The sequence below is a fragment of the Poeciliopsis prolifica genome, unplaced genomic scaffold, assembly GCF_027474105.1.
Source record: "Poeciliopsis prolifica strain line A6 unplaced genomic scaffold, Auburn_PproV2 SCAFFOLD024, whole genome shotgun sequence".
NCBI lineage: Eukaryota > Metazoa > Chordata > Actinopteri > Cyprinodontiformes > Poeciliidae > Poeciliopsis > Poeciliopsis prolifica.
In genome coordinates this window covers 3,605,277-3,629,088 of record NW_026562399.1, presented here as the reverse complement: position 1 = coordinate 3,629,088, position 23,812 = coordinate 3,605,277, and the positions used below count along the sequence as shown (strand labels likewise).

General features: G+C 42.3%; 1 protein-coding gene across 3 annotated transcripts in view; it reads left to right on the top strand.

Moving 5' to 3' along the window:
- The first annotated feature begins 1,556 nt into the window (after positions 1–1,556).
- Positions 1,557–23,812, top strand: part of zbtb16a (zinc finger and BTB domain containing 16a) — a 169,833-nt gene continuing 147,577 nt past the window's right edge. The window contains exons 1-2 of one of the 3 annotated variants that reach the window (XM_055046493.1): positions 1,557–1,818; positions 7,073–8,400. In XM_055046493.1, coding sequence (XP_054902468.1) covers positions 7,163–8,400 — 1,238 coding nt within the window. In that variant the 5' untranslated portion in view covers positions 1,557–1,818; positions 7,073–7,162. Of the gene's footprint in view, positions 1,819–2,101; positions 2,133–6,448; positions 6,875–7,072; positions 8,401–23,812 lie in introns of those variants that run through there. The other 2 variants (XM_055046495.1, XM_055046494.1) reach the window with 2 other exon arrangements.

Here is a 23,812-nt window from a genome sequence, read left to right as displayed (position 1 = left end):
TTTTTTTGAATTATTTTCACACTTTATAACTCACGTCCTCCAGGATCGGTGCATGCTTTCTGTTCTCAAACCCAGTTGGTCGTGGCAGATGGCCGGGTTCTGGTTCTGCTGGAAGTGTCTTCTCGTTAAGCGGGAGTTTTCCTTTCCACTGCCACTGCACTCAAAGTTCTCGTTTTTGTTGCTAAGAACAGACTAGAAATATTTTCTAGGCCAACAAAATATTCAAACCATAAAGACAAAAAAATATTGAGAATTTTTTCTGGACATGTAGAAAATTCCATGTTGAAAATTCAGATACTTCATCTTTGATTTGCTGCCGAACAGGTTCATAGAAAATAATTTAGAATAAAATATTTTGTTTTTTTTTAATACAAAAGTTAAAGAAAACTTAGGGTCCCTGACTTCTTTGAAATAGCTGATTCTGGATTACAATGCCAAATGTTTGGACACTGCTGCCAGGTTCTGCGAGCAATTATCCATATTTGCTGGTCCAGAAGGAGTCATAAAAAAACCACAGAAAGAGACTGAAGAGCCAAAGATCTGCATCCTAGATTATGCAAAATAACATTAATACCAAATAAATGTCCATTTATCACTTATCCACTTACTCTGGTCTCCAATTGGGTTGGACATGAGCACATATGTGGTACTATTAAACTAAAAACAACTGCCACATCCATTCAGTTTTTTGATTGTGATCCTTGCCAGTCAACCTTTTTCTTTTGTACGTGTATACAAACAGAAGAAATGCATTACTGCGCACACTTTGACTGTTGGTTTGCAAAGAGGAAACAATAGGGAGGGAGTCTGCTTCTTTCAGGAAGCAGGTGAGAAAATGTACATTTACCTGGTACGATGGATGGATGGATGGATGGATGGATGGATGGATGGATGGATGGATGGATGGATGGATGGATGGATGGATGGATGGATGGATGGATGGATGGATGGATGGATGGATGGATGGATGATGGATGGATGGATGGATGGATGGATGGATGGATGGATGGATGGATTAGCCAGTGGGACATATAAGAACTACAAATCACTGAAGCACAGAACTGCAAATATATTTTCTTTTTCCTTTTATAATAATAATGATCAACAACTGGACAACACTTCTATTTTTTCCAAAACCTTTTGATAAGGGTCCTTTTCATTGTTTATTATTAATTTTATTGCATTTATTTATTTATTTTAAGACTTTACTTGCAATCACTGTTTGTTTGTTGAAATTTGAGTGCTTTTGATTTTTCAGTTTGTTTGAGATTAGTGTCTTCACACATCAATTCAAAGGAGAACTCTTCATCAATCTTTTTCTTCAAATACTTATTATGATGGTCACTACAGCTACGTCTCTTTCACGCCTCCTCCCCATTTTCACTTATCCACTTACTCCCCCGCAGGGCCGCAGTCGCCCTGGCTGCGCCCCTGGCCGCATACAGTACAGCTGTGGGCTACTGTATTTGTGTTCAAACAGCTGAAGAGAGGGCAGTGTCGGTCACCTTTCGTCCCCAGACACTGTGAGGCAGCAGCAGCTCGACATGAGACAGCCCCCTAGGTGTCTCACTTTCTCAGCGTATGGACGGAGCGGAGCGCACGCAGCGCTCGGCCCCGGCTGCCCGCCCGTCTGCCCGCCTGCCTGCTGCTGCTGCTCGTCTGGCTGACTGGCTGCGTTGACGTCAGCACCGTGTTGATTTGCTGAGGCGAGAGAAGAAAGGAGTTAGTGCGTGTTGAGAGAGCGGGTACTGCGAACTGCCTTACTATGCTGTAGCCCCAACCCCCGTGCACTTCACGGAGTCAAAACGTGCAACTTAGGTGAGTACCGACCCGGGCTAAACGCAGCTGCGACAAGTGCCAGACCCGCTTCTCTGCATGCGCGTCCCTCTGTATGTTCCGCGTACTTTAATTCACCATATGGGATGTTTTCATGCGTGGTGTGCGCGCGGGTGTGCGTGTGTGTGTGTGGTTTTTTTTTTTCTTCATTTATTTATTTTTGCAGCGCCGCTCTCCGCTCGCTGCGCCTGTCCTCGCTCAACCTTGCCGCTGAAGTTGCCAGCGGACGCCACTTGGGCTCAGCCAAGTTGGAGAGTTCTGGCTGGGAACAAGTGTGTACCTGATCGCGCTGCAAGGTGTGGAAGTTTGCATGAAGCCTGTTGTGGAGATGTTAAGGTTGACGTGCGCCCCCCGACCCCCAGCCCCCTCTCATCCCATCCACCCACCCGCCCCCAGCCCCTCTGCCTCTCTCTGTGTTGTCTGGTTAGTATTCTGGAGATCGCAGTCAGAGGACGTGAGGTCTGGCTGCTTCACCGGGAGCCAGACAGCACATGACGCCGCGCTGCGCGTCACTTTGCCGGGGAGAGGGAGTAAAAATATCTCGCTCCGCTCGTTTTAATTTGAGTCAAAAATACGCAATTTCCAGACAGATGCGCTCGTTTTCCTGTCCCCCGCGTCTCCAGGCGCACCAGCCTGGCTCATTTAGCTGAGGTGACATCACGGTGAGGGACTGGAGACACCGGTCTTTATTCACAAAACAAACCCAAATCCCCCACGCAGCTCCTGCTCCGTCAGGCTGTTAATTGATTGGCAGCCAACTGGATGTTTGATTGGTTATCAATAATCGCTGCGAGGAGAGTGGAGGTGGGGGGGACTGGTAACAGAAGCGATGGCAAGTTGATTTGTTATCGAATGTGTCTGATCTTTCTCTTCCCCTTTTCACTCCTTCCCTCTTTATCTCCTCGCAGCGGCAGAGACCGTACCTGCCCCCCCTTTCATTCCGCCACCTGCGCGTTGATCCGGTTTGCTCTCCGGGTCTCAGGTGGACTTCTTGAGGGGAAAAAAACAAAAAAAAAAAACAAAAAAAAAAAAAAAAAAAAAAAAAACACGCCACGGCCAGGCTCTGAGATTGGAGCGTTTATTTATTTATTTAGTTCCTCTGCGCTTGTTGTGTGTCAGAGTGGAATATTGAGCGCTGTTTATCCTTGTGGCTGCCTCGTCAAGGCGCGCAATGGCAGACAACCCGTGATCTGATCGATTCCGCTCCTATTTTTTCCTGTGAAGGCTGCCTAATATGGTCATTGTCAGCGATCTATACTGTCCTCTGGGGAGACAATCTCCACCGCTTTAATGTATTTAATGTAGTCCCCGCTCCTTTGCATAATGCATAACCTTGTGTATAATTTGTCTGCTACATTAACGCCGTCTAGACGCGCCGCAGCCTTTATTAATAGAGACCAGACAAAGTCCCCCAGAACAGAAACGGGAACTTTACATCCCAGCACAGAGCGCAACAAGCATCGACCATTTACGGGGCCATAAATCGCTCCTATTGGCAAACATGTTATGAAGATAATGCTCGGTTTGAAGCATAATCTCTGTTTACAGAGAGAGAGAGAGGGGGGTGGGGGCTCCCGGCTAGAATACCTGTGGTTTCATCATTACCTCCACTCCTAATCGATTTGGGTTCATTTGCCCGCATTCCCCCCAAAAAAAGACAACCGGTCCACGCAGTGGTGGGATCATTTTCTGTGATTCAGGACGCAAACAATAGGTGCCAGCATCATTTAACATCACTGCAGCCTGCTCCACTTTGGACTTATAGAAGAAGCTGAACAGTTTTGTTTTCAAGAATAAAAATGGGACGTAAATATTTGGAGTCTTCAGGTGGCAAATGTGACTTTTCCTTTTGTAGTCCTTATTTTGAATGCTGCAGAGAACAAATTCAAATGAGGTGAAGTTTTAAAATGAGACCTGCACCGATCAGGCTTTTTAAATTATTATTATTTTCTGGGAAACACTAGTTACAGCTTGAGGAAAGTCTAACTTTTGTTCTTTTGCTATTTTTATAAAATGTTTCGACAAGCAGAATGGAAGATTCTGAAATTAGGAAGTTTTTAAAAGGCGAGATGCACTGATCAGACTTTTTCTATTACTTTCTGATTGAGGAAAATGATCAATTTATAAAAACAAAAAGTCTTACTGGTCTGATCATGTCCTGGCCACTACTGTTTTCTTCTCTTATAAAAATAGCACATTATACAGACACTTTTACTGCAGGTTCATTAATGCAGGTAGTAGTTTAGGATCCTATTTTTTTAAATTATCAAAGCATGACTAATCTTGATGTGATCTGAAAATGTATGCATTTTAAAAAGTGCATCAAAGCTGGCAATGGACAACATGCTGCCTGTTCAGAAACAGAAATCTGTTTCTGTGAGATTGAAAAATTTGACATGTTCTGTATTAAATGCCAGTAAAACAAAGAATTGCCCCCAATTTTAGTGTGGTAATGTATCACATGGATATGTTTTTGAGTTTGGCAATAATCAGAGGAAGGGTTGACTCAGGAAAAAAAATCTTTTAATTCAAACATCATGCAGGATATTTTTGCTTTATGTTTTAACATCTTGAACAGTCAAATCTGGTGGGCTGGATGGTGGAGAAAATTTTGTAAACTGCTGTTCGGCAGAGAAAAATCATATCGGTAGCTCTTTTCTGAATGTGTTTCTGAAGGATTTCCATCATGGCAATTCTTAGTTTTGTTGCATTTAATAAATAAGGAAAAAAAAAACATCTGACTTTTCCAGTAATTGACCCTCAGACCAGGACTCCGCTCTTCGGCCGATTGATTGCGTTTAAGTCTTTTATTTTTCAGTCAGAGCTGTCCTTTCTCATAAGACTCGCCTTCTATGAACTCAGCCAGAAACTAGGTCAGTGGAAGTGGTAGTTGGTAGCTTCTCCTCCTTTTCTTTCATTCATGCATCATCTGTTGTTGCAACAGTGTTTATTTAATTGGACCCGAGAAGCGGCGTGCTGTAACTTCACGTCGGGCGAATCTGAATGCAGACATGTCCAATTTTTAAAGTGCAATGTAGCCGCGGGGCTGCTAATTGAATCTGGACCTGTCCTCATTATTTAGCGTGGGTCAAACATGCTTTAGAAATAAGGTGGAGCAACATGTTGCCCTGTTAACTTGGATAATGAAATTACCGACAGTCAACAGACATGTTCATTCATTTGAGATTTTAAGCGCCTGAGAGCGGAGCGGAGAGGAGAGAAGAGGAGAGGGGCATTAAGTGCAGCAGCGTTGTGTGCCTTCGCCTCATCCTGCTTTCTTTTCCACCCATTCCTGGCCGCTGCTCTCTGCTCCTGTCTGTGATGAGAATACTGAGTAAGATGCTATTTAATTTCAGAAAGGCTGTCGACTGTCGCTGCGAGCCAAGCGGCGGAGTGAAAGCCCCACAATTCACTCTTGTTTAACTGGTGTACATCCCCATCAGATAAGCAAATGAAGACATCTTTTTAGCATAACATATGTCGGACTGATTGGTATGCAGGGGGAGCCTGTTGGACAGCCAGCAAATTGTCTCCTTTTAGAAAATACTGTCAATACCCTGTGCACATTCTCAGAACAATGCCACTGCACAGATTGTTTACCGTCCCTGCAGGATATTTGCAATCCGAGACTCCAGTGGCCTCACACTTTTCCATTTGCATAATAAATTGAGGTGTGGTGTGAATACATACACTGTCACATTAAATGTTTAAAATAACCTTTCTAATGTGGAAGAGAGTATTCCACTTGTTGAATTTGAAGCTGTTTTTCCTCTCATAGATTTTTTCCTTTTTCTGATGGAAAATAAAACCATCCACAATAACCCAGAACAATCCGAAAAAAGCATTCACACCCTAAACATAGTAACTGGTTGTGTCATCTTCCAATGAAAGTGACTCTTTCCAGATGATTGTCTTGCTGCATAACCCAAGAGAGCTGGAGCTTTGGGCTTCAGCTGATGGCCTGATAGTTTCCTTCAAGATCTTTTTCTCTAGAACAGAATTCATGTTTCATCAGTTCCAGCAAGTTGTTCTGGGGCTGAAGCAGCAAAGCTCAGACCAACTCACCACCGCTGCTGTGTTTGACAGTCTCCGCAGAATATTTGCTCAAAATAATCTTGGAGTTCAAGATATTTGTTGGTAAATGTGAGACGGGCCTTTGTGTTCTCTCGGGCCAACTGTGGTTCTGGCTTTGCAGCTCTTCAATGGAAGCCCTCTTTCTCTCTCTCTTCCTATTGTTGAAGTGCTTTAAATTTTTTAAAGTTTTTTTTGTGACCTCCTCTGTATAAGTCACAAAAAAAAAATGTAATCATTTTGTTGGGTTAATTTTGCTAGTCCAGACACTCGAGATGGTTCTCTGGTCTTCCAAACATTCTCCAGTTGTGGATAATAGTTTTCACTGAGATTTTCTTCAAAACGTCTTCAGCTCCTTCTCCATTGTCAAGTCTCACTCTAACTAGTTAATGTCTGCTTCAGTTCTAGGCAAGTCGGGTGTGTCTTCACTGGAAGACATGTCCAACATAGTTCCTCACTATGTGGGCGTGAATATAGGCAGGAATGTGGGAGCATGAGCGCACAGGAGCCGGGGTTGATGATGTCAGCTTGCGTTGGGCAGCCAGTATATTGGTTCATTATGGCTTGCCCCGTCCAGTTGATGTTGCATGTGGTCTTTCGCAAGTGCAACCTTCGCTCATCCAGTGACGTAAATCCATGGGGCCAATCAACAAATGCAATCTGCTGCCAATCAAATCGCTTCCAATATATAGCTTGGCCCGGCGTACGCTAGTCCTGAGGTGTTTCCAGAAAAACTGGGAGAAACCAGGCCGGATCTGCAAATGAAGATGAATCTATGAGGGGCTGACAGTGGTAGAACTGGTTAAAGCCATGAGTTCATTTGTCATCTGTCCTTGAAATGTTATAGCTCAGGGAGTGATGCTTTAATTTTTTGGTTTGGACAACTTTTATTTAATTGTTTGACTCTATAGGCCTAGAAGTAATCAGCCCTGGGTTTGGATTTCCAGATACCTTCAGCTTTCCAAAGGTGTGCTTACATTTCTATTTGTGTGTTTTGTTTTGTTTTTTACTTAAACAATGGGCTCCTCATTTTAAAATGTCTTTTTATGTTTAATTTTTTTTTCAAGGTGTCTTTATTTTGAAATGCGTATCAAAGGAGCAAAAACTAAAATTTGTAAATTCCTTATCACACACTTGTATTTTATGATTTTTTTTTTCTGTGCAGGTTTCAACTTGTTTACAAAGACGGTCAAAAGCTCTCCTGAACGGGGGAAGGCGAGCCTCATGAGTCGGCCTCGAGTATTGCATCGACAAAATGGATTTAAGTAAAATGGGTGTGATCCAGCTCCAGAACCCCAACCATCCCACCGCCCTGCTGCAGAAGGCCAACCAGATGCGCCTGGCTGGGACTCTTTGTGATGTGATCATCATGGTGGACAGCCAAGAGTTTCATGCTCACCGGACTGTGCTAGCCTGCACCAGCAAAATGTTTGAAATCCTCTTCCACCGCAGCAGCCAGCATTACACCCTGGACTTTCTTTCACCAAAGACTTTTCAGCAGATTTTGGAGTATGCTTACACTGCCACGCTCCAGGCCAAGGTTGAGGACTTGGATGATCTTCTGTATGCAGCTGAGATCCTGGAGATTGAGTATTTAGAAGAACAATGCCTAAAGATTCTGGAAACCATCCAGTCCTCAGACGAAAACGATGTGGAGGTCAGCGCTAATGATGGCAGCACAGAGGAGGACGAGGAGCGCAAAGGCCAGAACGGAGCCAAAATCTCCAAAAAACATTCCATGGAGAGCTCCTACCTGTCAGGTACCCAACAGGCTCCCAACATGTCCGGCGTAGTCGACCAGAGTCCCTCTGTCTCCACTTCCTTCAACGTCTCCAACCTGAGTCCCACCAAAGCCGCTGTCGACAGCCTGATGAGCATCGGCCAGTCTCTGCTGCAGCAGGGCTTCGCCGGAGAGCAGCTCATCCACGCTAACTCCCACCACCTGATGTCTGAGATCAAGACCGAAAACATGCAGGTGGACATGGGTGGAAATGGCCATGAGAGCCCTCAGAACATGGAGTCCAGCGCCTCCAGCAATGGAGAGCGAAGCGGCGAAGACAGGAACCGAGACGGCCCCGGAACCCCGACTAGGAGCAGCGTGATCACCAGCGCCCGAGAACTGCACTACGTCCGCGATGACAGCATGGGCGACCACCAGGCAGAAGTCAGTCAGATGGGGCTGGAGGCGATGGCGGGGATGACGGAGAAACACCTGGCCTCACTGTACTCCTTACCCGTTAACCACAAAACGGACGCCATGATGTCCATGCCGGTGTCCATGGCTTCCGCTCTCCCCATGTCTCCAGCCCTTGCTATGTCGATGGACTTCAGCACCTACGGGGGGCTCCTGCCACAAAGCTTCATCCAGAGAGAGTTCTTCAGCAAGCTGGGTGAGCTGGCGGTGGGCATGAAACCGGACGGCAGGAACCAGCACGAACGATGCAACGTTTGCGGCGCAGAGCTTCCGGATAACGAAGCTGTGGAGCAGCACAGGTGAGTCCCCTCCAGATTCGCTGCTTTCCTTTTCACCTCGAAACCTTCAAACGTTGTTTCAATTCACGGCTATGTCAGAGGTCTGCCAAATAGATGTTTCTGGACCCAAACCCACTTTGATCAAGTTATTGTTTAAGCTGTGTCTTTTATTGTATTTGCTGTAATATAAATCTTTACAGTAGCCTGTCTGTCTTCAGAAAGGAGTCAGACTGCAAATGATAGATAGATGAGCCTGAGAAAAGTTTTAAAGATTGAGGGGAAAACTCTCTAAAATAAGACTTTGGAGCAGACAGGTTTTCAGACTCTGTCATGTTCGTTTAGACTTTGCAATGTGAGTCACTATGATATGAAGCTACACTTTTGAGGACTCTTAAATCTAAACGTACAGCCCAGAAAAATCATCAAAGAACCCAGTTTGAAAGATCCACCTGTGTACTGATGCAGTCACAAACTTCCTATCAACCCACTGTATCTCCAGTCAATATGAAAATGAATCACAACTCAACGGTGGTCAAAAGCACCTGACTGCAATATCTGTTTGTTGATATTTAAATGTGAGAAATCAAGTAAAAATGGGTGAAACACCATTAGCAGGACCACCAGACAACTTTTCTTCTCTTTCCTGTGAATCACTAAACAATCCTGAGAACTGCTTTACATATCTGTTACATGGAGTCAAACAAGTTCAGGCACCCCAGCCTGACATGACAGGAGTTACCTTCTGCAGTTTATTTACATTGCTTCTTGTTGCTTCAGAATCGGCATGTTTGATGTCACCCCATAGATTTTCTATGGGGTTTTTCTGACTGCTCCCTATATCACGTTGCCTGAGCCGCTGCGCTAAACAGTGTTTTACGGCTTAAATTCAGTGTTTGTCATCATCTGAAACCCAGAAAGTAGAATTTTTCTTTTGTCAGACTATAAATGGTTTCTCAGTTCCTCTTTAGGCTTGCCGGTGTGTTTTATTACCAAACTGTCATCTCTTTAACTCATGTTGTTTTTTCAATAACAACGACTGAAATAATGGGACAATAAAGAGATGACTGAAAATGTCTCCACAACATAGTGCACAGGCTTTGTCACTATATGTAGTGACTTTTCTGACAAAAAAAAAAACAAAAATCAGCATGGAACAAAATTGTAATTGGCTGGCCAGGCTTTTTAAAGATGATTGGCAAGAAAACTTGAATTGGTGCATCCCTCATTCTAATAGTTGAAATACACACAGAAATCCTTTGTGGCTAGCTTATACTCGTGACAGAAGCTGGTAGTGCATCACCAAATGTTTGATAGACTTGTTAAAACAGCAACAAAAAAAAAGTTAGACTTCTGCAGTCAAACTTTGTAGTGAAGACTTATGCTGGGATTTGACTTCTTCTATCAAGTATTTTTTGTATTATTTTTTTGCTTCCAGTTGTTGATTACAAGCAAATTTATCTGCAGCTTCATCTAATGTTTAAAGTAAGAACTGCAGCCTCTGAAGTGCTGATCTACAAGACAACAGGGCATTCTTCACAGTCAAATTATCTCAAGACAGCTGCTATGTGGAGGTATAACTGCAGCTTAAACCTTCTCTTATTGTCTGCTGGCCATTGGCTGCTCAGATTTTCCATTTTAATTGTTCTTCCATTCATTAAAATCTCAGTTTGTCTGTCTGCAATTTCCATTTTAGATCATTTCAGTTCTTCTGAACAATGCTTGGAATGATCTGTGATACTCGGGTTGCACTACAATCCAGCATGTGTCTTTAAATAATGGCCACCTGTTTAACAGAATGAATGTCTTCACTGATCAAAGTTCTCACAGTATTCATCTGGAATACTGTGTTTTTCTTAGTGTTTCCATTATACCTAATTGGCAGGACGGATATCATGAGTGTTAAATCTGGTTTTTCCATTATTCTACTACATATACTATAATGTATATGTACATTATAATTTTGACATGTAGAAATGTAATTCCTACCAGACAAAGTAATATTTATCAATTTGTTTATGGCATAAGATAGATAGAAACTGGATTTAAGTCTATATTCATACAAGTCAATAATTTTTTTTTTTCTTGCTGAAAACGTTTTTTTTTTTTTTTCATTTTTGGTTGGGGGTTTATATGACTAACTAAATCCGAGTGCAGTGAGTCTTCTGTGAAGAGTTTACGAGCCCCTGCATGCACAGAACAATGTAGATGTCAGACAGCAGCGCTCTGTTTATGGAATTAATAATGATTTAAAAGTTTATTCAGCAGCGTTAGCTGACCGTATTGCTGCAAGACCGTGGTACTGTACTTGCATAGCGACTTATCAAGTCCAGAGGACTCAGAGGCGCTTCATGCTACAGTCATTTACCCATCCTCTCACACACACACACACACGCTGATGGTGGCAGACTACTGCCCTCTGATCACCGCAGGCAGGTGAGGTGGGTGTCTTACCCAAGGACACAACAACAGAGGAGGGTGGCGTGGTGTTCAAACCAGCAACCCACAGATTGCGGCGCAAACTCCTTCCACCGTCACCGTCATAACACAAAGAAAGTTAACTGCATAAAGCATAATTAATGTTCATGGCCTTTTGTGACGCATTGACTGCAATGTAAAATTGCGTTAGAGCTCTGTTTGGATGCGTCGTCTGGTCAGGAGTGGTGGGATTGTGATGTGATTCACTGACAGACTTCTCTCGCAAGTTTATCGTTTCAGCCAGATTTACTGTTTCTTGCTTTTTCTGGTGCAGAATTCTGACACGTCTCAAATTAATGACGTAAACGTCAGATTACATTCATGTAATGCGGCATGACCGTTAGATACATAACCAAATTAGTACCACATATGTGAGTGGCACAGATTGTATTTTTGGGGGTGAAAAGATTGAAATCGGGCTTTTAAGACTGTGATAAAAACATTGGATATGGATTGCATTTACCGACTGTGTGAATGTCGCTTATCCACAGGAAGGAAAAGAAGTTTGTAGATTGTTTATCTTTCTGGGTTTTTTTTTTTTTTTTTACAACCAACAATGTTATGCTACATTTGAAGAGTTCAGATCCTTTAAATGTCAAACTGCAGTTCTGTGCAGCTGACGGCTGCGGCCAGGAGATTCACTCCTCCACTAACTGCCAGGCCTGCCCAGGTGACTGCCGAAGCACTGCTGTCTCAACATTGTCCAAGACCATTAGTCACACCTTCCAATATGTGGGCAGTAGCCATCGCACACACTTACCGCTGTGGGACCCCCTTGTCCTGGACCTGACTCCCTTCCCCTTTCCCATAACTGCACAAGGGGGTCCTTTATTGGCTTGATAATTGGAGTAGACGGTGAGCTCAGGAAATGAGCGCTGAAGCTGGGCCCTGAGACAACAAGGTCGTTCTGGGAGAGGGGAGTGGCAGCAGACGAGATATCAGCCCCGCAGCTTTTTCAGCCTGTTGAGTCAGTCAGCCTCGCTAACCTTGTATTCCTGGGATTTTAACAGTCCGACTTTTCCCCTTAACTGGAGACATTCTACTGCATTCAAGGCCACCTTCTCACCCTGCAATGTTTGCTCAGATCAATAAGAAACGCAGCGGTTAAAGTTCAATCTTTAACCCCCACGCCGGTTCAGTCGCAGCTCCTAACACGGCAAATGTTGTCTCACTGTTGTTTTGGGGAGAAATAGTGGAAATGACAGAAGAGCTTTTACTCATGAGAGCAGTGTCCTTGTTCAGAGCCTCTCACTAATGTTTCTCCACCATTTAATAACCGCAATGAAGTCTGTTGCTTCTCTGGTGCTGGCAATTACGACTGAAAGCGTTTCTATTTGCTTGGCCTTCATGAAAAGTGCCCATTATTTATGATATAAAGGAGGAAAGTGAGTGCGGACTGACAGTTGTTTCTTAGGGAGAAGGTGAACATTCAGGTAGATTTCTGGCTGCTTATGATCAATTCTCCTCGAGCCTTTATGTAAGAAGCAGCAACTCACTTTGTTAATGGACAAGCTCCATCAGTCTCTGTCTTCTGGTGGGGAGGATGGGGGTTTGGTGTGTGAAATGGTTGCCTGTGTTTCAAGAGGAATTTCATCAATTCGCTCAAGCTGGGAAATCTTGTATCAAAGGAGATTTCCAAACCGTTTCATGCATTGATCTTCCAGCTTTGCACCGTAGCATACTAATGGGTTAATTTAGTCTGGTTGATACACCGACACGACACTGTTTAATATTGCATGCGCTGTCCTGACAGCCTCCTGAAGTGTGGAAATCAAACATTGCATCATCCGCAGCCGTCCGCACATGAAAGCGCCGCGGCGCCGCGCTGAGATGCCTGATAATTCAGATGCTCTTCGTGTCCTCACAGATTCCTCCGTGGGTCGTCGAGCGGCGCATCAACTCCCTCTCCCTCATCTACTCTCGTACGAACTGCTGGACATTCTTCGTGTTTTATTTCAGACAGGCTGGGTTCTGTTTTGTTGGGCTAATTACACATCATTTCCCCACAGCCACCGTGTCAGGGTCACCTCTGCCTCCCCCCACCACCTAGGAACAAGCGCATGAAAAAAGTTTAACCTGGGTGCATGCGGGTCAAGTCAAAACATGGGTGTAATTGTTTCCAGATGTGGCACGGGTCAGTGCTGTGAGGTGTCTGCGTGTGTGCTTCGGTGTTGCAATGAATGCACCAGAAAGTACCCACTTCCTGAATAAATGCCCTTTGCCCCCTTCCATTCCTCTATGCCCTGGATTATATCGCAAAGAACGGCACAGATACGCTGAGGCCGCTTCAGACACAGACCTGGAAACATGTTATTTACTACATATCAGGCTGGAATGGAGAAAAACGGAGAGGAGCCGAGAGATAAGGGCAGTGTCCTCCACGGTTATTGTTGCCCCGGGTGAAGATGTGTAAAAAGTCTTGAAATATATGCCTTTTTTATTTCAGTAGCAAAGTCTGAAAAATCCAGCCTCTATTTGGATATCGTTCATGTCATGTTCACACATGATTTACTTCAACAAAATCTCAAGCTCTAAAAACCACAAATTAATGTAACTTCCTTGTAAAATGAAGAGTTGCATCTCTCATGCATTTTCAAAATGAGAAAAGACCAGAGAACATTGGCACATCCAGGAAGTGGAGGCAGGAACTCAAAATTTGAGAGCCTGGTCAGGAGTCAAAAGAGGGTTGAGTGACCCGTCTGGGTCGGGGAGGGGGTGCTGACCCGAGTGAAGCTTCATAAGCAGATGGATATTTTGATAAAAATAAATTATTATTTACTAGATACAGCCTGGATTGAACCTTTATCAGATAGACCACTTTAGCATCAAACAGTGTAATAATATTTAAAACTCAGAAGATGAGACTAGACAGTAATTAGTTAATAATACTTTCAAGAAAACTGGAAATATCTAAATTTATGCTGCAAAAATAAATGTGCATTTTTTAAATAGATTTCACCACAAACACATCAAACCTTTCGTCTTTCTTTTTCTGATTTCTTTTCTTCTCTTCAGATTGCTGCGAGGTGTCGCTAGACATCCAACCATCAGTTGTTATAGTGACGCTTTCTGCCGCCTTCTGTATCTGTAATTCTTATATATTCATGTCTCTTGTGTCACTTTGTTGCCATTTATTGTTACCAAAAAAATAACTGGAGTTGTTCCGGCATCTTCTGCTCGACCTTCATCAGGCAAAGCCGTAACTGTGATAGCGTTTACCTCAGCAAAGATAGTGATGTTTTAATATCGCAAGACAGTGTTGCACTCCTATGAATTAAATTTTCAAATAAACTGATATTTATTGATGGTTGCCATAGAAACGACAATAATCGATAGAGGTAGCCACTATCTGAACTTTTTCATCCCACATTGGAGCCACTGCCGTCGGAGCAAGGAACACGTTGGCTACAACAAAATGCTGACCTGCTTCACACCACGGATTTACTGTGCACTGCCAGTCAGCTGGCTTAACAACAGCCTCTCATTCTATTCTCTCTCTGTTCAGAAAAAGATCAATTTGGCCGTTTTGAATTATTTCCAGATGCGGAAATCATGGACAGGGTGTGAAAACTGAAGCAGTTCCTATTGAGGCGTCTAAGAGCAGCATTCATTCAGATGGGCGATTCACTAGCTAATATCAGATTTTATACAAGTGTCACAGGATATGGGCTGATTATTGTGGTTAAAAATCCAATTAAATTAAAACAATTTTAAATTCAAATAGTTTAAATTAAACATTTTAAAATTAAAATTGTACAAACATTTGCTCAAGTATCAAAAATACATATAGCTAATGGGGATAACCATATTCTTCAATGGTTAATATAATATATCGTAGTTTGCATTAGTGGCAATAATTGTTGTTTTTCTTTTTTACATAATTCATGAAATCATCTTTTTTTTGTATATTTATTTGATTTTGGCTGAACAAATTGAAACTTTTTTGTAATGCCCACCACTCATTTTATTTACATTTTATTCATTTATTTTTGCTTTGCAAAACAAGTAACTGTGACGAAGATCCACATTTATCTCTGGGACGGTGAGGAGAATAGTAAAAGAAGGGGAAGAAAATCTCTAAAATTGGCATTCTGCAGTTTTTCTGACTAATTTGTTGACGTTGATTACATTTGAAGAAAAAGCCTAAAACTAAATGTAGTTTTAGGCTTATAAGAGCCTCAGGTTAAGTTTTCTGAACATCAGCAATCCCCCCTCTGACCGTGACTTTTCTTTCCTCGCCCCAACCCCCTGCACCCCACCCCCACCACACTCTGACTGACACATCATCATCAGCTCCACACTGACGGGTCATAGATTTATTTCTCGAAGGCGAATGGACCGAGCGTTGTCAGGGCTTCGGGCCGACAAGATTACTGCAATATTTTAGTAACCCTTGCTCTGAGAAAGTAATCAACACTTGAGGGACTGGAGTGATGCTGAAGGGTGGGGGTTTGGGGTAATAGAGGAGGAAAACCTCCTCGTTTTTGTATTCTGAACACAGCCTTGACTCTATCTCTTTCACTTAATCGTACATTCTCATGCAAATGACTGACCCTTGCTGTAAGGTACGTCCCATATGTGAAGAAAGAGATTTCCCACTATAGAAGCTTTAAACGAAACAAAAAGATCAATTGCAGATCTGTCTGTGCTTGTGTTTTATCCAGTGTTGTTGATAAAATTGAAGAAAATATGCTCTACTTTTGCTCTGCTTCGTGTTTTATTGTCATCTGGCGTACGGCGGGTGGGAGTGGTGGGAAATAATCACCCCCGCATTAACCTCCGCACGCGCACGCTCTCGTGTTCATTACTTTTCACACACATTCCCCCTTCAGTCGCAGCAGTCAGCGCTCGCTCTTCCATCTCCTTTCCCCTTTTGTGGCAAAACCAGGGGGACGGAGGGCGCTCTAATACCCGGGGCCCCAGGTGTTTAAACAGCCAGCCCCAGGCCCTTATCTCTGCATATCAGAGTGAGACAGATAACCCTTGGCAATCTTTCTTAGTAAACCAAGAGCAGATTGAGGCCCGATAGCACTTCCAATACGTTTGTTGCAGGTGATAACGAAGTATGCACACACAGGTGTACATATAGGCTGGACTCTGAAGAGAGGTCAAGGGAAGGTATAGAGATCTTTTCCAAACACACACTGACTCTTGAGTGGCTTCTTTGGCCCCCGTCAACCATTAACTGCATGTTTTTATAGTAGTCGCAGTAGATTGCTGGGTTCTGTTGGCCTGCTGATAGCAACAACCTGCAAGAATCCAAAGAACAGAAGTTGTCGAATTTACTTGAGAACGCTTTTGTTTGCTCTGATTTCATTGTTTGTGATATTTTCAGCTAGCTTTACTTTGTTCTAAAATGACAAACTGAGCTTCTGCAGCATATTAAACTGTAACATATTTGACACCTCAAGTGTTTTTCTTTCCGTTTGATTGACTGGCAAAACACTGAAAAATTCCATTTGTTTTTCATTTAATGCATCAAAACTGAAGACTCCCACTTTTAGTAGTCACTGAGCACATCAGTTGCCGACGTGTTTACTAATGCGATCTGTTGTAGAGTTGAGGAAAAATCTGTTAAAGTTTAGGAGGAACATGAAATGAAGAAAAATATGCAACTGGTCGAAACCAGGAGAAGCAGAAAAAGCCCAGAAATAGAAATAGTCAACACAACATTTATGTGTGCAATAAACTGCTGCCAAGATGTAATATTTGGCTGTTCAATTTAAGGTACCATGAATTCTTCCTGTGCATCCAATGCATTTTTGACTCAAATACAGACTTATAGATACTGAGCCTTGCAAGCAATTAAATATCTCTTATTTTTCTCTATATTTTGTTATGTTAGAAGCATAAACCTCAGTGTAAAATGTATACATTTGTATTCAGTTTGTCTTCTCAGGCTGAATCAAATCTGATGGAGATTTTCATGATTAAGGTTCTTCAGTTTCAATTCTTCTGCAGCCACCAACAAGTTGCTGCAGAAGGTTCTTCCTGTGTTTCCTGGACTTCCTGTTGTCTTCTTCTGTGTTCATGCTGAAGAAAAACATTCCTGAATTTCCCAAGTGTGGGGCAATAAAGGATATTTCTCTGTTCCCACAGTATGTTGTTTGAGAAAAAATTTGTTCAGAGTTGGGCTGAAAAGATGAATCTACCACACTGAGTTTTAAACATAGGCTATAGTGTCATTTGTTTCACAGATTGTTTTAAAGTTTTAATAATGAGAATGTTTCTACATGCCGCATAAGTTGTCTGTGGCTAATTGAAGCTTTCTTGCCAGATTCCATCATTTGTTGTTTTGTTTTTTTGTTTGTTTGTCTTGCAGTTAGAATTTATCACAGTTTTTAGAATTTTCAAGGAATTCTAAAAAAACAACAACAAAGAAAAACAAACATAATTTCTTCATTGCACGCAACCTTAGTATTACCAAAGAACATTCTCATTGGTTCATATCTGGTATCATTTAAACTGGACTATCTAGAGGTTTGCTGTATTATTATCATCAAATTGCAGAAATGCCAACTGCACGACTCTTGGTAACCCGGAGCAGGTGAAGGCGATGCTGATTAAATATAGAAATAAGCCATAGTAAATGTCAAATGTATCATCGTCCAATTAGCAACTGAGTAAGCCTTGGTAACAGAAGAAGCATCTATGGGGTATAAATTTGCTCTTTTTTTTTCTTTTTTTTTAACGACATACTTCACTGAGTCCCGTTTACTTGATTGGCAGAAGGAGTATCAGTTTATGATGCGCGGCTAATGACAGGTCGTGTAGAAATGACAGACACCCAGAGCTGTGGTGCTGAACCCTAACCCAGCCGCCCCAGCGCCTCTGTTTTCCTTTAACATCACGATGCAAATAGAGCCTCACTCAGTACTGTGAGGATGAAGTGATGGAGGTGTGGGCCAAACTTTCTGAAACAGGAACACCACAGGAGCAAGGGGCTCGCGGTCCCAGCCTGTACGGCTGTAAGCATTTTTCCTGACAACAAAGCATCCATTACATGGCAGTGGATTACCTCCGAGTTGAAATCACTCTGTGAGCCAAGTCTTCATGATCACAGTATAATCGGTATAATCATCCAGCAGTACAAAAACGCCTCTCCAGAAACCTGAGCCAGAGATGGCGGCAGAGGGCTGCTTGACGTCGTCTTCCTTTTTATCTTCACACACAGGTGCTTCCTTTGCCCTTCTGGGCGGCGCAGTGTTTGTTTGTGCCCCCGAGGAGCTCCCGATTTGAGCGGGCCCTCGGTGACGGCAACTGCTGGCTGAGGCCCAATTATAGACAGGCTTTAAAAGGCTCTGGTTGAACCGTAAAGATTTACACCGCCATCGCTCTGATCTCAGATCTGGGCTCTGTCCTCACTGTCAGGATAGGGAGATGTATTGATCAAAGATTTAACACAGGGAGGGGATCCATCATGTGGAATCGGCTGTACAAACTACAAACACACACCTTAAGACGTATCAAGCTCTGGATTCTTATTCAGGCTGTTGATAGCTTCAGGTAAAATGGATTGTATTCATTTTACTTTGGAAATATTGAAGTGAAAGGCGTCTCCAAACGGAGGTGGAGGTAGTTCTAATGGCAGTAGGGGGAAGCGATCTAATCAGCAGGGTGATTAAAACGGTTTCGTCGTCGAGATAAGAGGTAAGGGATGCACACGTGTGATAAAAGTTAGCGGCTATACTTGGTGTGACCAGGTGCCTCAGTGTTGCTCAGGAGATGTAGTCAGGCACAGAATGACATCAGGGCCCCATCGTTTTCCTCCTCTGGAGCCCCTCTGGTCAGGTAGAAGGTCTGAGGTTCATATTCTGCTGTTGAAGTTGACACAGTGTGTGCGCGGGCATCAGTGCAGATTTTATTCAAATGTTAATTTCAAAGAATGTTTTAGTTCTGACTGACCAAATTTAATAATAAACAATCCATTTATTTAAATGTGAGAATTCATTGACATCTTTCTGTCTGGAAAATGTTATAAAGTCATCTTTAAGTCCAAAAACAAGCCCAGGACACCATCGAAGGCTCTGCAGGCCTCACTGCTTCAGCTGAGGTCAGAGTTCATGAATCAAGAAGCCTCCATGTAAGAGTTCAGAGGCCCTAAAGAACACAAAGACTGGTCTAGCATTTACCTTCAGAAATAATCTTGATGAACCCCAGAAGTTTTAAAAAATATTCCGTAAAAGATTTTGAAAGGAACACATCTCCTTACGTCTATCCCTACGGTCCATGGCTGCTTCAGACCCAGACAACCTGCCTTGCATGACAAAACCATAAATTCTGCTCCTTGCAGAAGCTCCTAAAACAGAATTGGTCTTTCGGCCTCCATTTTTTTCCTGATGTTTCCCTGCATGCACTGGGACATGCTGCACTAAAGTTTAACATGTTTTATGCATAAATGCACTCGGACAGCAATGTCGAGTCGCTTTTTTGAATCCTCAGGTAACATGAATACATTATACAGTGTTCAGCATCAAATACATTACATGCATACATTGTATGTTCTCTGTCAATGCGTTGCTAATAGAAATCTCTACAGTTTACGTCATCATATGTAGAAATAGTTTCCTTCTCACTGGACTTCAAGATGCACATGCAGAGAAATGCCCATCTGAGTATGGATGAAATTTAAAGCTTAGTAAATGTAAAAGAAATTTAAATGTCTCCATTTGTCATTCTACCCTCAAAAGATCATTTTCACATCTACAGGTTGAAACAGAGACCGTTCTGAGTAATCATTAAATAAATAACTGTAACCCTAATAATACGTTCAGGTGCACTTGGGTTGTCCAAGAATCTGCTATTGGAGTGGCCTACTCAAAGCCTGCACATAAATCCAATTGAGATGCTGTAACATGGCCTTAAATGGTTGTTCATGCAAAAAAAAAAAAGATAATATTAATAAAATTCACCAAAGAGGCAAAATTACTTAAAATGTTTGAAATATTTCATATCTTTCTGTACACATTTTGTGCCTGTTGAAGTGTAGGGCTGCTGTCCTAATTCAACTGCTTATCAGGTGAGATGCAGATGTTTTATCAGTTTTCACTTCCTGATGTGTATCTGAGGTCCCAGAGGCTGTTACTCGTGCTTTAGTTTATCTACAAACACACATTGAGCAACTATGAGGAAAGTGAAGGTTTAGGGAATATTCAGCAGAAGTTCATCTCTGTGAAAACTTTCCTACTGTAGTCCGGCTGTGCATCATTGTCAACTTTCCAATGGAAAGCAACAAAGTCAATAAATTTTAGTTCAGGTTCATAGCGCCCCCCCTGTCTGTCCTCTGTTCTCCTGGACCTGAACGCGCTGGGTTCTAATCCCGTCGATATCCCATTAGCATCCCCTCTCTGGGTCCCCGCCACATGAAAGAAGATGTGTCGGTTCCTTCTCTCTGATTCTATCAGTCTGGCAGACTGTGAGCAGGGCGGCCACAAAGAGAAAATGTGCCCCAGCCAAGGGGCCAAACCGTGTGTGTGTGCGTGCGTGTGTGTGTGAAAAGCTGCCATTGCCACCTCAGAGGCCCCCTAGCCTCCCTGGGAAGTATCAAAAACGGAGCCCTTCGTGGCTTAAAGGGAGAGAGCTTCTAATTAGCCTCTTTGTTGCCACTTGAATGGTTCGCCAGAGATTGGCAAGGGACCCCAATGGAGTGATATCAGCACGCTAGGAAGCTGGTCATAAAAAATTAGCCCCTATTCTCCTCGACGTCACCTGTCACAAAGGATCCCTCAGGTAGGAAAATGAGGACGTAGCAACACCATGTAGGTTTTTTATCCTTCTCTTCAGGGCCGGGGGCGGCATGTTGCCTCAACAGGTGAATTTAGGATTCAACACGTATATTACCTCACTGATGAAGTTGTCTCCCTCTTATTCATCGAGTCAAAACAAGTCCAAGTGTTGTCAAACTATTCAGCTTCTATGCCGTTTTACGTCTTTATTGTCAAACATTAGACAATCGATAAAATTTTAGCTCTGGGGAAGGCAAATCTCTCTTCAAAAAATAAAAAAAGCCCACATTACTAATTGTATTTTTTCTGTATTTTAAAGAAGTTTTTGATACTAGCGGAATTTATTGATGGCCATCAGACAGCGAGAGAACGGTGGAAGCCATGCAGCCAGCGTTTCAAGGTCGGGAATCGAACTCAGGACCTTCCTGTGTATGGGGCTCTTCCTCTACCACTACACAACACAACGGCCCATTTAATATCCAGAAACTGCTGTTTGTAATGAGGCCATGCTCACAGAGATTAACAATACCATGGTTTCATTTGTGTTAACAGAATATTTTTCTAATATTTATAATTATGATTCTGATACATTGAAGCTCTTAGGGAAAGTTAAATTACACATAAAGGAGCTTTAGTCATTTTTCAGCATCTGGTATTTTATTTATTCAACACATTGATTTTAAATCAGTTGTAGATATTTTACACATAAAGGTCAAAATTATATTTAAGTGTCAAGCAAAGAGATTTCATTTAGTTCCCAAAGATCCTGTGAGGCATTTTTATACCAATGCACACAGTGATGGAAGACCCATGCACCAATATAGAGCAAAGATCAGGTAAACTTAGCTATAGTTATAAACTAAATATGATTATTGAGCACAATATCTGTTCTTCTCTGCAGTTTGACTCGTTTTAATTCAGGGAGTTGAAAAGCTGATGTAATCTAGTAACTGATGTTTTTCTAGTGCCTCTTCTAGGAGGCACCTGGAAGCAGTAGTTAGCTTTTTAGGCCAATATTGCAAATCAATGGATACCAAAATGATATACATATATGTAAAATTGAACACGCAGCACAATATTGTGTGCTGCATCAGTGTCACTAACCCCCTGCCTCTGGGAGGTTTCCCCAATATAGTTTCCAATTTCCTAAAAATTACAACAGCACCAGGAATTTAATTGAACGATTTAAAAGTGCACATATAGTACTGAAAATTTCAGTTGTTTTGAAGGTGAGGGTTCTTTTTTTTTAATACAATGATTTCATAGTGCAATAAATTAGAGCCATGCAATTTGGATGCAAAATTAAACAAGTGATATAACCATACCATCGTGCTTTAAGAAACACTGAACCTACTTTCATGTAATTAAAAAATGTGCAAACTTTCTCTGCTGCCTTTTAGATTTAACTGCATTAAAGCCATCAACATGACATTAAATAGATTAGCAACATGAATATTTCCTTTGGCAAACAAGGCTTTTAATTGGATGCCTTTTTATATTTAAATTATCTTACAATATCTAATGTGCAGCTAGAATTGAAAATGATCGTGATGTGTTGTGTTTAAGTGATTAGAAGCTCAGAACGACATCCTAGGTCTCTATTTTTGGCTCTTTGACATTAAATTAATTTATGTTTAAAAATATTTTTTGTGATGTATTGTACAAAATTCTTCTTTAGTAAAATACCCTCTTAAAATCTTACTCATCCAAAGATGAGTTAGTCCCTTATCTTTAACAAAATTACTAATGATGGAGATGATTGTCTTCTCTCTGTGAAAAAGAAAAAAGTCCCTCAGACCCGACGTGGCGGCTGCCATGCCGCTCGGTGAGCGCCGTGGCAGCAGCACAATGAATGTCAAGGCGAGTCGCAGCTTTACCGCTGGCCGACACGTTTTAAGCTCCGCTGTAATCCAGGAGGGATCAGTTGGGTAAATCATGGCATAAAGCTTAAAACCATAATTGATTTATGTATTTGCTGACCGAAGACGCCTAGAGAGATTACCAGAGGGAGAGAGCTGATGATGGATGAGGCCGATACCCCCCTCCCCCGGTGCCTCCCCCCCCAGCTCGCAGGCGGTAAGGCAAACAAGCGCTTTCCTGCTTAGAGATGAAGAATGTCTGAAAATAAAGGGATGTTTCAATAGTAGCAGTGCTTAAACTCTTTTTGCCTTTTTTGGGAGGAAAGTTGGGGAAAAATAATTGAGGTCAAAAAGCTTTGTGTGGCTGTTTTTAGCTGTCTTTAGTTGTTGTTGACTTGTTAATAAATGTACTTCATTACTCTTAGCTGTACGTTTTATGTCTTGTAATTGGGGGGGTGTTATATGGACTTCAAGTTTTTCCACATTTTGTGATAATCAGAGTAATCATTAAACAACTTATTACGTCTTTATTAGATAAAGTCAGAGCCATCATGGCCTCACAAACACAAATACAAATATTTTTAAAAAGCATTTCCATTTGTAACACTAAACTGCAGACTGTAACTGGATTTAGCCATATGTTCACATTTATTAATATTTCCTGACACTTTAAATCTACAAACAGTGGATAACATGGTAAAACTCAACAGTACGGATAGCTTTGGAGAGTTTTAAATGTCATTAATTCACCCCTGTTCTGGTGTATTAAATGGTCTTTATTTTTTTATTATTAAGGTTTTAGTGGTTAAAACTACATCAGTAGTTTCTAGTATTATTTTTGCTGAATAATTAGACATTGCTTATCACTGTCATATTTGACCCATATATAAAGCAGAGAATCAGGCTGTATCCAGCTTTGAGTCTCAGTCCTGATGCACCATGAATCCTCTGTTCAGCGCTCACTGTCTGCCGTCTCCAAGGTCTTTCCTGACTGCTCCCAGATTGTTTTGTGTTTGTCTGTTTATCTCTCGGCTTTCAAAGGAAAGTAGGACTGTTAAAAAAAAAAAAAAAAAAGCAGTTGGGGAGGGGGCACCCATTCCATTTCCTGGACTGATCGCCGAGGCGGGCGGCTCTGACACGTCATGACTCAAACGGCATCATTTCTGCCACCGCTGTCTCGCCGCTGACCTTACAAATGATGCTGTAGGCTCCTGCCATATGCCATTAAGCATGCCGCGCCAAGCAGGATGGGAGCTTTATCCCGCGCCTCGAACGTTCACCAAGCGCCCAGACACTCTTCAGTCTCTTTGCTCACCTTTCGGAAAAAGAAAAGCGGATTACTGCGGCGGTTTTCCTCCGCTTCCTGGCCTGGCT